We start from the raw sequence: 17,330 nt of genomic DNA, 5'->3' as shown, positions 1-17,330 counted from the left end.
AGTTCTCTTGTACAGTCGTATACACGTACATGTGTAAGTGGCTAGAACATGACGCTCTACAGAAGATTTATTCCTGAGTTATTCGAGTGGTATTAAACAAATACCTACTGTCTTACATTCACGCAGTGGAAAGAGTGATTCTATTCGATGACCAATAGAATGTTCCATTGCACTTGTACAGTAAAGTATCCATATTTGTAGAAATTCATCTGCGGTACTGAAACTCAATGGTACATTCATTGCACTGCAAATTGCAAGTGCATGAAGCCCAATGTAAAGAAATACTGGCTGGGGTCTAACTTCCTCAATACAAAATCTGTTGAAAGCCACTGGCAGTTGTTCCATTCACCATTCCATGGTGAATGGAAATTCACTTGTACAGTCATATAAGTGCATAGAACACGGCTCTTCAAAAGGCAAGGGTGTACTTATCAGACTCCACAACCCTCCACTATTTATCATAATGCCCATGTTAGAAGTACACATACATGCACATATACCTGTACAAAGCCACATCTGTCCTTGGTCCTATTCACACTCTAATGATGTGTACATGTATATCAACACAAGGGAAAATTCCACACAGGGAAATCACAAATATTCCCCTGTGACACATCAGCCATCAAAAAGCAGTTACCAGTATATTTCTTAGAGAGTCACATTTAGAGGGGAAATCACAAAGCATTACTCAGAGAAATACTAAACTGACCCTGAGAACACTTAAAATCTTTCAAACCAAGTCTCACAGGGTTTTTGTACAAGATGTCAAGTGATGTCTAGTCATGGAACTCTTTCTGTCAACAAACTGAACAATGGTGTCTGCTGTTGGCTACTGAATCCTCTGTGGGCAAGGGCTCCCTCATGGGTTAAAAAGAAGGAATGGGCCAAGAAATGAATGCCACTGCTCCACTGCATGCCTGGTGCAAGCTGAAGACCCTTCTGGTTTTCCTGCATTTAGGTGGAAAATCATGTAGGTCTTTCTTGCAACACTTTATACTATTTTAAAACCAAATGAGGGTTTTGAAACATGGCAGACACAATTAGAGGATACCATTTGAAGTGGGGAAATTTGGAGTAAATACAGAAGATTTCATCAAAACCGAATGGCGCCCCTCTGTTGTGTCTGCCATACTTCAAATAGGCTAGTGACTTTTTGAATGGCAAACCAACAATCGCAGTCTCATTCATGCACAGAATCCACATGTGACCAACTGGCAACAGGTCTCTGGCTGTGATGAGGAAAGTTGGACCTTTGAAGAGGAAGTCTTCATCATACATGGAAGTTTTCATTACTGCAAGTTCTCGGGCTGGACAGTTCTGGTTTGGCTTGTATTAATGCTTGCACTCGTGCCAGAATGATCTCGTTGGCACTCACGCAGTTCTGTACACCGTATGGCGGTTCAATGTATAGCGCTCCGGCTATGCTCAGGAGGTCACTGTTCTCCCCCGACAGTGCCACTGGAATGTGATGCTTCTCCAGCCATTGTTTGAGATCAGTCTTCCGCTGAGCTATCTCCTCGGCTGACAAGTTGTCGCTTTGTCCGCCGGATTGGAGCAAACCATTCAGTCTGTCCAGGCACTGAGGTGTGGGATCACCGACGAGGGTCACGGTGTGGATAGCATGACCCATGATGACCTCTGTCATAGCTCGCTGGTTATCGGGGAAGTCTGCAAGCACAATGCTATGAACGTAAACAAATCAGAGTCACATTTCGCATCACAAGCGATGTTGAATTTTAACATCAAGTGTTTCAAGGCAAATATATGTTCAGGCAAGATCGGTTAATCTGTAAAATGTTTGCTTACTATGTGACCAGATATTCTTACAGTCAAACTCTCTGTGAGCTAATCAGCATTTAGATTAATGCACATTTATAAAAGACTGTTTTTAAACCAGGGAAGTAAAGTCTTAGATTTCCAACAGGTTTGACCAAATACAATTTCAATTAACAAATCACTCAGATCAACAGATTATGCCAAGCATGTACACTTTGTAAGAAAAGTCTTTAACAAAGAAAAGCACCTGCTGGAACAACCTCGCCAGATTCACCTTGTCATCACCATCATATGAGGTGATTAGAGGAGCAGTTGGAGCAGCCAACCTATAAACTTCATGGTACCTTTTTACTTGTACTGAAGTATATTCTTTGGCTAACCCTGGTTGGATGTTGTCTTCATTTACACTACAACTGACTAAACAACATATCTAAACAAGTTGTTGGTGATGTCCTCTTTCACATCAGGAAGGAAAGAAAATGGGGCTTTTGGTTTTTGAGGGAAATTTTTGGGTAAAACGGCAGTGATGCATGACCACTCCAAAGAGCTGTGAACGAAAAATTAGCAAATGTAGTCTGGTTCCTTGACCTGGAGATTTGCTTTGATGAATCCTAGACGCCTGGGTCGGGCAACCAGACAAAAAAAAAAAATGGCGCGTGATTCGACTGAGTGGTTGTATTTTGCTAAACTCGGGTTAGAAATTTGAAGTTTTCTTACTTAGATATTGTCAAAAGTTACCTAAACTAGGCCTATCACATCAGGATTGAGTAATGGCTCCTTGAGATCAAAATGTTAGTTAGTTTGAGAAAGTGGACTTTGTTTCCTTATTATAGGAACAAAGTGCTAATGGTAATGAACCCCCAGTCCTGGGGGTACTGGACTAATGCTCCCAGTATGGGACTGGCATGGGCCTAGGCCTACATGTACAGTGTAACATTGAGCATTTAAAGTGTTAATATATAAATATACAGATATAACATGTGTATAACGCTGGCTTAACGCGTCACTCATACCATGGAGGAACCATCATGCTCTTACCCCCAGAACTGTGGGGTCCGACGTCTGTCCCGTACCGTGGGTGCAGGGCGGACGTCGGACCCCACAGTTATTATTATTGTTATATATTTCTGGTAATGACACCAAGGATTTCTCAAAAGTGCCGCCACTGTAGCTCACAAGCCTGAAGAAACCTGTCATGCCTGTAGAGAGGGGACAATGAGAAGCAATTACAGTTTTAGAGGTGGGAGGAAAACCTCAAAGGAATATTCTGGGTAAAACCCACGGAATCAGGTAAGGACTGAAAACCCAATCCATACATGTATGTGGACCAGGCCGGGATTCGAACCCGGGCCGCAGAGGTGTAAGGTGAGGAAAGAACCACTACGCCAACCTGACTCTGGGAGTATCAGACCCCATGGTTCTGGGAGTATCAGACCCCATGGTTCTGGGAGTATCAGACCCCATGGTTCTGGGAGTATCAGATCCCATGGTTCTGGGAGTATCGGATCCCATGGTTCTGGGTGTATCAGACCCCATGGTTCTGGGAGTATCAGACCCCATGGTTCTGGGAGTATCAGACCCCATGGTTCTGGGAGTATCAGACCCCATGGTTCTGGGAGTATCAGACCCCATGGTTCTGGGAGTATCAGATCCCATGGTTCTGGGAGTATCAGATCCCATGGTTCTGGGAGTATCAGATCCCATGGTTCTGGGAGTATCAGACCCCATGGTTCTGGGAGTATCAGACCCCATGGTTCTGGGAGTATCAGACCCCATGGTTCTGGGAGTATCAGATCCCATGGTTCTGGGAGTATCAGACCCCATGGTTCTGGGAGTATCGGAGTCGAGTCGGACCCCATGTTCTGGGGATTAGGCCTATTTTTAGTCTTTACTTTACTCTTACCTCCGAGAAACAGGATCTACCGTAAATATCCATCCAGTGTGACTTTTACTGTCTGTACTTATTACCTCCACCCTTTTAGACACCAACAAACACCAATCACTAGGAGAAAGTTCCACGAAATCTGTTCCTTTGAAAACCTGCTTCGCCTTACATGTAAGTCTGTCCTCGCGACCGTCCATGGGCGCTGCCATATTGGAAATCATTTCACAGCGCCCTCCATAGTTTTCGCGATTTGCATTTGCATGTCGATATTGTACGAGGCCACTCGTAGCTAGGTTGCCCCCCCCCGGGCGATCTTTTTCGTCTTTTCTTTCCTTTACTTACAAAAGTGCCTTAAAGTACCAAAATGTAGCCATAAACCTCAAAAAGGCCATACAGGATTACTATTTTTAAAATCCGAAATTTTTGGCCCCCGAAGAAAAAATCAGACCCCTCTTTGTTTGACCCCCTTTGTTGCGTCCAAGCGTAAGGTTTGGGTAACATAAATTTTAAAAAGTTCGTAGGTTTATGCCGGATGGAGAAAAGAAAACGCCGAGTTCTACACGAACTAGATTTTTGTGGGGAGTTATCAAACGATCTGTAATAATATTTTTATTTGGAAAGCATACATCATGTATTTTCACGCGGATTGAACGCTCCATTCTACAAGGTGGCGCCGAGCTCGAGTGGAATAAAACATTTCATCTTTCACCCTTTATAATTACGTATAGTTTTCAAATTACCATTCTACTCATAGAGTATTTATTATTTTAAATAACAGCAAATAAAAAAATTCAAACGTTTGATTTAAATGTTCAAAACTTTAGAACGCGCAAACGCGCAGCGTTGGATGTCTGTAGACTTTTAATGAAAAAGTTTCAATGGTAGTCGCAAAGAATCGTTCTGTGAAAAAAAAGAGTCGTTCATTGCTGTGCCATCCATTCGTTTACCGATTGCATACTTAAACCCATGTGTTATGACTCGATCTTTAGGGATACTGTGATAGAAAAATCAATTATTCTGAATCTACACTCCATGGAATTATGTACAAAAAGGTGAAATGCTTTTCGTTATATTATTTTTTAGCTGGAAGGGTACATCGATCCAAAACTTATTGTGGCGTATATCTAGAAGAAGTGGCTGAGCAGTCGACTAGCTACACAGATATTATTTTACATACTCAGAAAAATATGTCGCGATTTTCATATTTAGATCTTTGATAAATTTGATGGTGCAAGTATAGATATTCACAGATTTATTTGCGTTGTGCAACATTAGTTTTATTTTAGAGTTTCCATTAAAAAGTTTGACTTACAGTTAAAAAGTGTATTATCAAACAAAGAAATGATCTTGTCCGAAATCACACACGCATTAGGCCTACACGTTTTGTAACACAGAAAAACTCAATGATGTAAAATGCAGATGTCCACGTAGTTCTCTGGTATATAGTGCGCCTCCAAGAGTTTGCAACGCGTTGACCAATCACAGTGTGCGAAATCTGTCGACCCAATGCGCGTTTGAAAAGGGTCGACAGATTTCGCACACAGTTATTGGTCAACGCGTTGCAAACTCTTGGAGGCGCACTTTTGTGAATCGACCGCATTGCGAAAGAAAACTGAATTATAGAGAAATAAATGCAGAATGCAGGCAAATAAGGAAGGAGAGAAGTTAAGAGGGGATGACTACAGATACACGAGGGAAAGTATATCGATCTAAAACAACTCAAAGTTGTTAAAAGTGAATACACAATAAAACATGAACTGTAGAACGAAGGGGAGGAAGTGGATTGTCAAGGACAAGGAATTATATTTGAACAAATCCGATCGAGTTAGAATGCCATATCATGGTCGACGTAACATCGGTGCCCCACTCTCAATATGCTCCGAGCGACGGTCCTGGAGACTTGTCCATTGAGCTTGATGACGCCTCGCTGTTGTGTCCCCGTTGTTTGATTCAGATGACTTGGACAAGGCCTATTTTTATCGCAATTTTCCTCAAAGTACACCTGATGATTCCTCCTACCGCAAGCAGGATGCAACACTATTTCTTTCGACGTTCTCCCACACCCCAGTTTCTTCTACTGCTCTGGTCATCAGACTATGGTCGCATTGGGACAGCTGGGGGCGGGTTTACAGTAAGGCTCGGGGCAAACAAAGTACGAGCAGCACCGACAAAGAATGTCGTGGAAGAAACAGATGGGATCGGCAAAAACACAGCACGAAGGATAATCTCCACAACAGCCGGTATCACTCCCTAGTATGTGCCAACCGAAGTCGTACTGGAATAGAACGGAAAGTTGGAAATTTTGAATAACAGAAGCACAGTTCAGTGTTTTCAGAACGCTGTGTTTTTTATATTATTTTGCGCCCCACACGCCCTTAACCAATGTCCTAGTAGCAACGGGCCATACGAACTGCTGTTCACATTACCTACCCATAGTGTGGACATTCCTTTGTTTTTGTGTAGTTAAGAAAACTCTGTAAAGTACAGTGTTTTCTTGCAGCTGGGAAAGTCACAGCCCCCCCCCCCCGATTATGTTGCCAATTTGTTTGTAATAGGAATCGAAAGCGCTAAGACATTCAAAAATTGAAATCGCTAAGAATTGAAAACTAAAGACGTTTATGGCGGGGTGAGGATTCTTCAAGTTTACGGATGGAATAAAAGTTTACCGTCGTTTTTAGAAAATAAAATTGCCTCCCCTCCTCACCCAAAACCTTGACAAGTCTCTGATCGGCACTCTAACACTGCTTGATTGCACCCCACAGAAGCTTAGTGAAACATAAGTTAATACCCGGTAACTTGAACAACCCGGCACATCACATTCAATGGAGCCGCACGCATTCAATCTCGCTAGTGCCTCAATCACATCTTCAAGGTTAATGTGCTCCTTCTGTCCACTCAACCTTATCAGTTCTGGTAAGTCAAATGGCTGTTCCTGCAGCTGGCCAACAGCCCGCCTGAAGAAGACATCCTCATATTCCTGACGACAGACAAACAGTCCCCCAGCTTTGTGGGTACCATAGCCTTGGTAAGGTGGGCAGGCGTCTTGTCGGGGCACGCCCTCGCGTAGTCGCTGAGCCGCATGGATGATGGAGAAATGGTAGAAGATGGTTAGTCGGGCTTGAGTGAACGGCCAGCTGCGCGTGTACTGGTGCAGCTTCTCGAACATGGTGTCGTACATCGGAACAAGGTCTGTCAGGTCAGGAATGCTCGATTTCCCCACGGTGAAAGACGTGTTTCGGGCTGCAGAAACCACCAACTCGGAGATTCCTATTTTGTAGAGAGAAAAGAAATACTGTTCGTCCAGTTGTGGCTCCATAGGTTATGATAAATTTGTCTTTGTTTTTGGCTGCTGTCACTGCTTTCATTCACCACTTGAGCTGTGTGCAATTTTGTCGATGAATAATAAACCAAAGTAACAAATGCAATATGATCGAGCAATTAGGAGGTGACAGACAAGAGCACTGCAACTCATTCTAATACCGGGAAACGCATGGCCTAATCCCCAGCAATATATCTCAATTAACTTGCTTCACAGCTTAGATTCCAATCACCTTTCAGACCTCCAAGTACGTTAAGACAAGCCTGTGTCATTCCCAAAGTTGGCCAATGTTTTAATTCCAATAAAACCCATTGTACCCTCAAGAGCAATCCCGAAGTAAAATCTTCCTCCGGCCATTATTCGCAATGTCTCGATCCTGACTTCAGTCATTTATCACGGAAATCAACATGGATAGTATTGTACCGAGTTAGTTTGCCTCCACACCAAAGCTGGTGTCAACTGCGCGGGATATCCTCATCAAACGTTGATGCCACAGTCGATTGATGCCGAGCAGTGACATATTCTTCGGGGTGGGGATTAGTGACGCCTGAATTAAGACAAGTAGCTCGTTTCTTTTCAGAAAATGAAAGCGCCAGCATTTCAGCTAACGGTACCACCTTTCGAGAGGTGGGGTAAAGAAGATTCTTCTACGGATGAAAACAAAAGATTTTTTTCCTATTTTACCACCCCCCGACCCGAGACCTGGATACGCCACTGATGCAAAGGCCGAGGGGCTATTCCCCCCCCCCCCCGAGTGTTCTATTGTATTCCTGTATTTTAATAATGAACCCGGATCCGCCCTTTCATTCACATTGTATACAGGTAGTGATAACGCGCTGACGCTCGCAAAGATCTATAGAAGGTGGTGGGCGGTGCTCGCTGATCCTATCGTGGACACTGTTTTACCATTGTCCCTTTCAGGGTGGGTTATGATTGTATGGCCAGGTCACCGGGTAGTAAAAGGACGGGCCTTAGGGGATTTGATCCATAGGAAGCTAATAATTCACTGCAAATCGAGTCACTGCAAGAACGTTTTGTCGATGAAGAATGAGCGTACTTGGAACGGTAACCTTTAATATCTGCCGAGAAGTACTGAAAACAAGAAGATTCAATGTTACTGAAGTCTGACGCATGAAAGTCTAGCATACTTTAACAAAAACAAAGAACAAAGAAAAAAATTACTTCTTGGTCGTTTCTCCTTAAAAAAGTATGTCCTGAAATAATAACTAAGACGATATGAATGTCTCAAGTCTCAATCCTGACAGAATCTTTTTTGCGAAAGGCAACGAACAGATTCTGATGTAAACAACTGAAAAATTAGACTTTCCAAATTTATCCCCCCCCCTCCCATACTTAGACCAAGGGTCTAAAAACATACCATCGATGGATACATCTTGATGATCTTCAGATGGAATCTCTAAAACCGTTAATGGAATAGGAGCTACTTGGGATGCCTTTTCGAGCCTCATCAACAACACACGGGAAATGATGCGACCGGCGGATCTCCTCTCCGTGAAGCTCTCCATCAGCACTGTAACGTTCCTCCACACATATTCTGCATGTAAACAGTTGCAGTGTCTGTCGCTTAAAACCCGCAGCAGGCCTACCGTCGTGGGAACTCTGGCGGACGAGGAGCTTGCCAAGTTTTCCGAAGTCGCGAAAATGCACACCAGTATAACTGAATACCCAACACCCCACGGATTCAACATTTTCGCACGGTAAAGTTTAAAACACTGCGATCCAATAACTACACGTATTTACCACCAATCGACATCGAACACACTGAGAAAATACGTACAGGTGGGCCCTGGAACAACAGGCCATGGTTCGGCGGTTGGTTTTATGCATCACTAGCTTCGACAATCAATAGCTAGGTGACAGTACATATAGATCCTAACAAGCTTAGCTGGACGTCAACCTACGAAAGCCTGTTCGTGCCAACTTTTTTCTTTTTAATTTTTAGTTTTTTTTGGGGGGGGGTAATTTTCCCCCTCGGAAGCCTGTTAATGCCAATGTGAACTATGCAAATACATGGTTTTTTTTGCCAAATAACGCAATAATGTTACAGTTTCTCCAGTTAATAAAAGTAGGATGTGTGCTCAATGTAACGGGTGCTAACCACGGACGTATATAAAAAAAACCTGGACTTGCAACGCCTTTGTATGAAAAAGAAGCCAACCAGCGGCCATTTTACCGAGCCGAATACAGAGGCGTGGGTTGGATCCGTTCTAGTGACGTCGGGAAGAACAAAGGCGGGCATTGCTAGGAAAGCTTTGTATTCGGCTCGGTAAAATGGCCGCGAGTGGATTCAACGACTCTGTAGGCTGATTAAGGGCATTGTGAGTCCAGATTTTATTATACACGTCCGTGGTGCTAACGGGGGAGTATACTCCTGCACCCAGGTATGATGCGCACGCATCCTGCTCTTGTTAATTACCTGGAGTGACGTGCCCAAAATGTCCGTCGAACTATTGCATTATTTCACAAAAACATTGCATTATAAATATATAAATAAATATGCATGAATGTGCATACTTCCAATAGGCACAAATGGGCTTCCGTAGAAGAAATAAAAAAATAATTAAAAAAAAAAAAAAGAAAAAAAGAAAAAAGTGGGCACCAACGGCCTTTTGTACCAATCGACCTGAATCGAAACCATGTAATACCACGACGGAAGTCTAACCTGCGTTTTGCTAGCCTTGTCCAAGGCGGTCTCGGCGCTTTTTTTGTCGCGGAGAGATTCTCAAGTTTCACGCACGGCACCCACGGCAAACGAGCCACTGTGTACTATAGTACACTTCTCCAAAAAAGTTCAGGACCACTTTTGATTTCGTGTATACTTTTTATATGAGATATTTTAATGCTGAAAATGTGCATTTGATGTTTTGAAACATTTTTTGATTTTTTTTATTCCAATGAGAACTCCATCTAGACAAACAGAAAATGAAGGAACTAGACCCCACTCATAGCTTGAAAAAAATTTACAAGTTCAGAAAAAGTGGTCCTTAACTTTTTTGAGTAGTGTGATATCACCGCCTACCAACCCCCCCCCCCCAGTACTGTACGCGTACAGACCACGTACAGCCACAGTACAGTGTTCGTAGGGCAATGCGTGCATGTAGGTGTGCTTGTGAGTGCCACGCGTGGCCTGTCACGGACTGGTCTCAGAACATGTATCACAGGCAAACGCACACAGTCGGACGAATAAACGGCAAACGGCATGCACTTAGGGTACAGTCCACTAATTCAAACCCCATTGAAACCAGTGTAAAACCACCACTGTTCAGGGCCCAGTAACATACGTGCCAACATCCCTAATATTTCTGAAACACAAATGAAATTATTGTTTGGTCACAAATCTTAAGGTTTCTTTTCAATTTTTTGTGGGTTAACAAATTACATTTTTAATTATTCCCACAAAACAAACTCACCCCCTCCCGAAAAGTGATTTTTCCGAAGTCTGCTTACAGCCATTTTTCAAGTGGCAACCCTCAACTTTCGGAGGCACTTAGGACCATTTTTCAACCGTTGTTTTTAGCCATTCTGCTCATATGAAAGCTCAAAGACCCAGGGAGTTGATCCTAGCAACGATTTACACAATCTCACCATTAGGTGGGGGGGGGCAAACAATCTCCTTTTTCAAAAGACAATTTTAATGCTAATGAGCTAGCCATAAATTCTCACTTCAATTAGTGGTCTGCACCCTCAAACACAGTGCGCTGGCCAGATCGTCGGAAACTGGGGTGCAAGTAATGTATAAAACGCAACAGACATACAAGGAGAGCTTCCCCCAACGCCTTGGTCAACGCTGGCGTTTCGACTGAGGTTGAAGACCCCCTAGGCCTATCACATCAGATGCACTTACTTGTACAGGACCTCAGTAAATGATACCGTTTTCAATATCATCTTGGGTATGGGAGAAATAACCTAAATCCGAGCCATATTTGTAAATGTTTTCAGTTTCTTAGGTTTATATTGAACTTTCGACTGTTATCTATTGTTTCCCCAAGAAATCTATCTCAGGTTCGAATTCAGCGAAGAGTATGCCGGATCTATACCATTCATGTATACATCACAACAAACATTACCGTCAGTCAACTCCGCAAAAGGAGATTTATCATCCAGAAAACAACAGAAAAACACACACTGAACGGTAGCAGTAAAAATTTATAACTTTCGCCTAAGAACAACAAACTTGGGAACTGAAAGAAAAATAAAGAATGAAATAAAGAACTCAACGACACAACATATCTTCGCTGTTTTTTAGCACTCCGAGGTATTCATTTATTACATAATCCAACTGACTGTACAGTAAGGCATAGTATTCACTTTACATCAATCTCTACACGAGACTTAACTAGCCAATAAAAAAAAAAAAACAAGTATCGCTTTTCAATGGCTCTGTCGGGCATACCTTAGTTTGTCATTTGAAAACAGGCCTGATTTCTGTTTTAAATCTAAAGTCTGTCCCAAATTTTGGGTAAGCTCTCTCCCTCTCCTCTGGGACCATAGTGTAACTATCATCGAGACATACATTTGGGCTTTTTCAGCAGTTCCCTCAGTTGCTATGAAAATAAAGATTACATTATTCACAACGTGAAACGGCAATTAATTCTATACTTCAGCTACATAATCGGCACCTGTTATTCACAACTGGCGTTTATTAATATCTACAATGAACATGACAACTACGCACTACTGCTAAAGGTGGACTCTCCCTTTCTGTGGAATGGAAGATTCCACCTTGAAGGCAACCAATCAAATTGACCGTTATATCAATAAGCTTTTATTTTCCAGACAGCATATTTGCATAATCATACTCACAAAATATCACACTTCCAAAAGATTTACAATGTATGCAATAATTTTGCAATGTTTTGCAATAATTGCAAAACAATACCATTCAAAAGAAAAATCTTCTGTGGCTTTGCAATAATTCACATAATTTACACTTACATTTGAAACAACAAAATATGTTTTTGTTTAGTTTCATGAAATATACTGACATTTGTTCTGTGTGACAACCCTGTTGTGTTTTACAATTCCGTACACATTTTCCACTTCATAAATGCATCAAAGTGCATAAAGGAAATGTGCAATCTTAAGGAAAATGGTTCACAGTCCAACCATTCCACTAATAATTACTCATTCTACATGATGGTGTATGTCCAACTATTTGGAACTACGAAACAAAGTGATTCCTCAAAATCTCTTAGGATGTGTATCTCGCGTGCTAAAAGTGACAGAAGAAAGAAAGTAAACAAGTTTTAAAGTTGATATTCAAAATAACTTGATTGAATTCTTGATTAGTTAACTGAATCCTGACATCATTGCCATACAATGATGAGAGACATCTGGCTTGGGATATTTGTCCATGTATCTCATTACTCAATCTAAGGATCTTCATAGAGTCACTCTGAGGTAATCTAGCGCGAATTATCTTTTTTTAAAATTCCAGTCTGCTGAATTTGTTGACACTGCAACTCTATCTTAGATGGTCACCGCGCACTGACTTTGCAGTGTGTAGTCTTCCTACACTCAAAGATGTAGCCTCTTTAAAGCAAAGCCCACTTGCGAAACAAAAAGCAAAAGATCATAACAAAAGCACTGACAGGCAGTTTGTTGATTACTCCACAAGTCAAGAAAAATTTTGAAGGAACCAACTGCCAAGCCTCCTTGCACACATATTCTTCATGTATGCTATGCAATAGATGAGTTTGCAGGGCACAGACCTCTAAGTTCCCATTTTCAAAACAAAATCTTACTTTCTTCAGAAACTGCTCAAATTTGTAAAAACAAAACAAAACTACAAGACCAAAATATCTCGTATGGAATCCTGACTTGTCTATAATACTAGTTCCTTGACGGACAATGCTCAGGCAACATAATAATGGCGCAACTTCTTAGACAGACTTTTTTTAATGTGGAGGCCCAATGGAAAAATAAAAAAAAAACGTTGGGCGGATGATTTGACAATCTCCAGGAGACAAGAAACATTTCCACAAACGGCAAACCCTGATATTACTGCCACTCCAGCCTTTGTCCTTGAGAATGGGACTTACCTTTTGACATGCCTGCATGTCATTTTGAACTCACATTAAACATATGGCACAGAATCGACATAATCTACCACAGTTTCTGAACCCATTTGTGATAAATAATACCCAATCCAAATGACAGGCAATAGGCAAAAGACAATTTTTTCATTGTTGACAAGGAGTAAGAAACATCATTTAAACGGCATAAAATTGAAGTGACCTTCCAGAGAGTAAATACAACAAACACTACTCCTGATCATTAAAATTTCACAATGGAAAGTGGATAATCACAGAATTTTACTCAAACACTTTCTAGATATCAAGGCTACGTTGTGATGAAAAAATACTTCAGTGCCAATGAGAAAGGTTGCAATTTATAACAAAAATCTGTCTTTGGTAACTTTTTCCACTGATTTGGTTCTCTCCCAGTGTGTCCAATAGAATATCATGACCCACTCTTATATTTTGTGAAACATTTATTGTGTCTTTTTAAAACGTAAAAACCAATCAAGAAACAAGGGGGCTGGGATTTAGAACAAAATTTAAGTTATGAATTTGTGCAATAAACAGACAAAACTAGTCACACAAATGTAGTGACATCCTGAATAGAAACACAATTAATACAACAATATTAGAATAAAAACTGAAATCGAAAACAACAAAAATAAAGGGAAAAATGATAGAAAATGGGGAAATTGAAATGGCTCTAACTTTACTGCATGAATCACGTCAGGAGATTTTATTCAAATATTAAACCTTTCAAGGGTCTTCACTGCCATGTTCTGTGCACCACAACTGTTATATTGACCATAAATGTTCTATGGACCATAAACTGTTATACAGACAACAACTGCTATACATACAGGTTTGAAATTGCAGCATGGAAATGTTCCGTCACAATAATATAGCCTTGCTTCTTCAACACTGGTTTGCAAAGTAATAGGGGCTTTATGATAGAACTTGTGCATTGTCATTTTCCTTGTACTGGGTAACGAACTAAAATGGTTTAGAGACAGGTCTAAAATGCCCATCCTTCACCTTTCCTTTAATCAGTGACATTATTTGTACTTAGCCAGAAAAGCAAACTTTCCTCATAAAATTGTGTTTAAAAAAACCCCCAAAACAACCACTGGTGACAGGCAACCACATGCACTGGAATACATAGCCACAAACAATCATACACACTCCATACATTCGCGTCCAACACTTGTATGATCACGGCGACACCAACTTTGAAGCCTCCATCAAAGTTGCTGCATTAAAAGTGCTTCTGACATAAAAATAATACCATTATGAACATCCATACACAAAGATATTAAAAAAATCACATGGAACAATTGATCACTCGGTCAAAAACAAGGTTTCCGGCTATACAACGGTAATTAGCATGAACTATGTATATAGTACGCTATAATACACCTTAATACTTTAAACGATATCGATCTTTTTTTAATTGTAATTTGTCTGGTGTAGCTTGACATTTTTAATAAATCTAAGATTGAAACTTATTTTCACTGCACTCAACTGGTCTCCTGCGAAGAAACTAAATACTCATCTGGCCGTTTGTGCATGGTAAGCGCACGCATGGTGTATGCGTCATGGGGAAGTTCAGACTTTCGTCTTATCAACTGCTTGACCGTCTCCTTCTTACCTGTTGGAGTCTACCCAAGGAAGGAAAAAAAAAAGCAAACAAAAATTTAAAGGCAGCCAAGTCATTTTTAAAAAGTCAAGTCACAAGTGAATATCTTTAAAGTAAAGCCAAGCTGCACGTCAATTTTTTTCATGTAAAGACAAATCTCAAGTCTGAGTCCCCAACTTGAGTCAACAACACTGTTTTACTTGCTGGTATCAGCACTTGAGATGTGGTTGCAAGCATACTTTAATAGAAGGATGCCTTTGAAAACAATTAACAATCAAAAAACAAATGGCAATCTAATCAACTTCAATTAACAATTGAACACAATTAGTCTATAATTACAAGCCCTAACTCAATGGTTCTCACAGCTGGAAAGCGTCTATCCAACACTGGTATTGATAGCCAATGGCACTTTCACTGTACATGCATTCTGCCCTCCAACGATTTCAACAGTCAACAATCCTTCAGACACACTCTGGCCACACTCACAGAGCTACCAAGCAGAGAAATGTACATAGCACGGGAAACAGTTGTCGGCAAAACAGCTTTCCATCCACAATACCATCTCATTTTAAACTGAGCATGGTTGGTTCCTAGGCTGACACGTGCTTAGCTAGTAATTCACTGCACACTCGTTTCTGAAGCCCCGTGAACCTTGAGCCCTGTTCTCCAGTGCAGGACACAACTGGATGACGAGTTCAACACAACCCCTACATCAAGCGTGATGTTTAGGAACAGTGGCTGAGCTAGGTGGCTGAAAGCAACTGAATGTTATGGAGGCACTGACGACAGACACAGCCACTAAATATGTTTACCTTAGCTTCTGTAGCCACATCCTTGGTGATGTCTCCGTCATAACCATCCTCGTCTGTGTCAACCTCCATACGGCTGTTCTCCTCATGGAAATCGTTGTGCAATCGCTCAAACTGATGGCAAAATGACAAGAAGAAAATAAGGCACACAGGGTGAAATCAGAACTAGAATGCTGATAAAGATTATTGCTTCCATGTCTAAAACTTTAACAAGAAACTAATCAAAGGACAAAATGGTTTGGGATGTATTATACATGTTAACTTTTCCACCTGCTGTGAGGTATTCCAAGTGGAAATCTGTTTCCAGGTTTGACAATGACAACGATGCAAATAGTAATTCTTGAAAAACAAATAGCATAAACAGTCTTTGCAAACATATCCTAAACCTTACTGCAATAAAACTGGCCAAAGCATAAATTTTTATACTGAGAAACCAAGAACTGATTAATGAAGGTCCGGATAACTTCCAAGTTCCAGTCTATAGTATTTTTTCCCTTAAACTAAACATTTCACTTAATATGTGACCTCTACAAGGTATCTCCTGGCTATCACTTAATGTTTAATGAAATCATCAAGAACTATTTCAACTGACATGATTTTTGAAAACTTACCATTGGGTTTTGTTTTGCAACATTTTCAATCTTATTCCACACTTCGTCCCTCTTCTTTAGTCTGTCTTTCTCACTGTTTTGGGAAAAGGAAATGATGTTACATAACATAATCTGCAAATCCATGTGATCATCTGACCCACTGGATATTCCAAAGATGGACAATGGAAATTGTAGCCTTGATATTTTGGGGTACCACATTTAAGATTTTTTTTCATTGTCAATCCTTAACATTACCCTCTATGGTATTCAGGCCTGAATGTTTGCTGAAGTTATACATGTAGAAGAGTCTTCAAGCTAGAGGACCGCCCAGTTTTACAAGATCTTAACATGTCAACTATTTTCCTGGCCTAACAGGATTGCAGAGTTTGCTAGCCACCCACAGGAACCAACAGTGGCACTGTTCAGCAGGACTAACTCCCAGTCTAACTCCACTGCTGTTGAGCACCTGGAAAACCAAGTCCCCACAGACTTCTGCACCCCTTTCACTTTGCAGCGATTGGCAATAGGGTTATGACATTTTCACCTTTTTTTCTAAAAAGAGGATTTTATCTTTCAACATCAATGATATGGTTTTTTGAGAAACTTAAGTTGCTTGTGCGCTGCTGTTTGCAAGGATTCCCCATCTTACCTCTGTCTTTCCTGTTTGTACTTCTGCGAGCACTCATCAAACAGTTTCTGGTTCATCTCCATGAAGAGCTTCAGTGCATTGTAGATCAGGCCATGTATGGTCCTGTCAGTAGTAAAAGGTAAAAATACCAAGAATGCAGCATGGTTTTAGGGATTCAGGGTTTCGGGGGACGTCAACAAACTTGGTGTGTTTAAGAAAGGTGACTTGTATGATTGCGTTTGGAGGAATTCTTCATTCAGTCAGTCTGTTCTCAGGCAACTTGATTAAAGGAACCAGGAAATGGAAATATTTTTATAAATTTTACTAAAAACCCTTGAAATTGCATCTTTGGGTTACAATTAACCTTCAATTTTTGTTTTGCAATTTTACCCCATATTTTGATGCTCTTTTCTTTTGGAATCTCAATGTTGCACCGATTTGTGCACAGAAAATTTCTAGATTTTTTTAACCACTGCTATGGCAGATTTTATTCTCTGTGGCAATTTATTGCCGTGTAAGTACATGGCAATAATCCAGCAAAAATCCTTTTCACAGAAATGTTCCCAGATAGCAAATTTGGGGTTCACAATTTCAACATGAAAACATGCAACCTGAACCATGTCTTCCTGGATTTACATCAAAGCAA

General features: G+C 40.9%; 3 protein-coding genes across 5 annotated transcripts in view; all 3 read right to left on the bottom strand.

Annotated features, from left to right (window-relative positions):
- Positions 1-61: 61 nt before the first annotated feature.
- On the bottom strand, positions 62-3,894 carry gemin6 (gem nuclear organelle associated protein 6). Of its 2 annotated transcripts, none has more exons than XM_022231915.2 (2): positions 3,680-3,894; positions 62-1,682 (listed from the first exon to the last, which is right to left on the bottom strand). In XM_022231915.2, exons 1-2 carry the CDS (start codon positions 3,880-3,882, stop codon positions 1,271-1,273), a joined length of 615 nt encoding a protein of 204 aa, XP_022087607.2. In that variant the 5' UTR covers positions 3,883-3,894; the 3' UTR covers positions 62-1,270. The 2 variants fall into 2 exon arrangements, with proteins under 2 accessions (XP_022087607.2, XP_086996592.1); XM_087140466.1 differs by having other exon boundaries at positions 62-1,668.
- A 988-nt stretch (positions 3,895-4,882) lies between these two features.
- On the bottom strand, positions 4,883-8,847 carry LOC110977626 (uncharacterized). 2 transcript variants are annotated; one of them, XM_022231917.2, is made up of 3 exons: positions 8,359-8,847; positions 6,450-6,928; positions 4,883-5,936 (listed from the first exon to the last, which is right to left on the bottom strand). In XM_022231917.2, exons 1-3 carry the CDS (start codon positions 8,687-8,689, stop codon positions 5,751-5,753), a joined length of 996 nt encoding a protein of 331 aa, XP_022087609.2. In that variant the 5' UTR covers positions 8,690-8,847; the 3' UTR covers positions 4,883-5,750. The 2 variants fall into 2 exon arrangements, with proteins under 2 accessions (XP_022087609.2, XP_022087610.2); XM_022231918.2 differs by lacking the exon at positions 8,359-8,847 and adding an exon at positions 7,298-7,404.
- A 2,385-nt stretch (positions 8,848-11,232) lies between these two features.
- Positions 11,233-17,330, bottom strand: part of LOC110977614 (serine/threonine-protein phosphatase 2A 56 kDa regulatory subunit gamma isoform-like) — a 57,495-nt gene continuing 51,397 nt past the window's right edge. Inside the window, exons 14-17 of the mRNA XM_022231899.2 lie at positions 16,706-16,807; positions 16,078-16,150; positions 15,470-15,580; positions 11,233-14,679 (exon numbers count right to left, since the gene is read on the bottom strand). Coding sequence (XP_022087591.1) covers positions 14,539-14,679; positions 15,470-15,580; positions 16,078-16,150; positions 16,706-16,807 — 427 coding nt within the window. The 3' untranslated portion in view covers positions 11,233-14,538. The remainder of the gene's footprint in view (positions 14,680-15,469; positions 15,581-16,077; positions 16,151-16,705; positions 16,808-17,330) is intronic.

Source organism: Acanthaster planci, linkage group LG01, assembly GCF_054643075.1.
Source record: "Acanthaster planci isolate LZ-2023a linkage group LG01, COTS_SCS, whole genome shotgun sequence".
NCBI classification, from domain to species: Eukaryota; Metazoa; Echinodermata; class Asteroidea; order Valvatida; family Acanthasteridae; genus Acanthaster; species Acanthaster planci.
The sequence above is the reverse complement of the archived record's forward strand: the minus strand, read 5'-3'. Positions and strand labels throughout refer to the sequence as shown.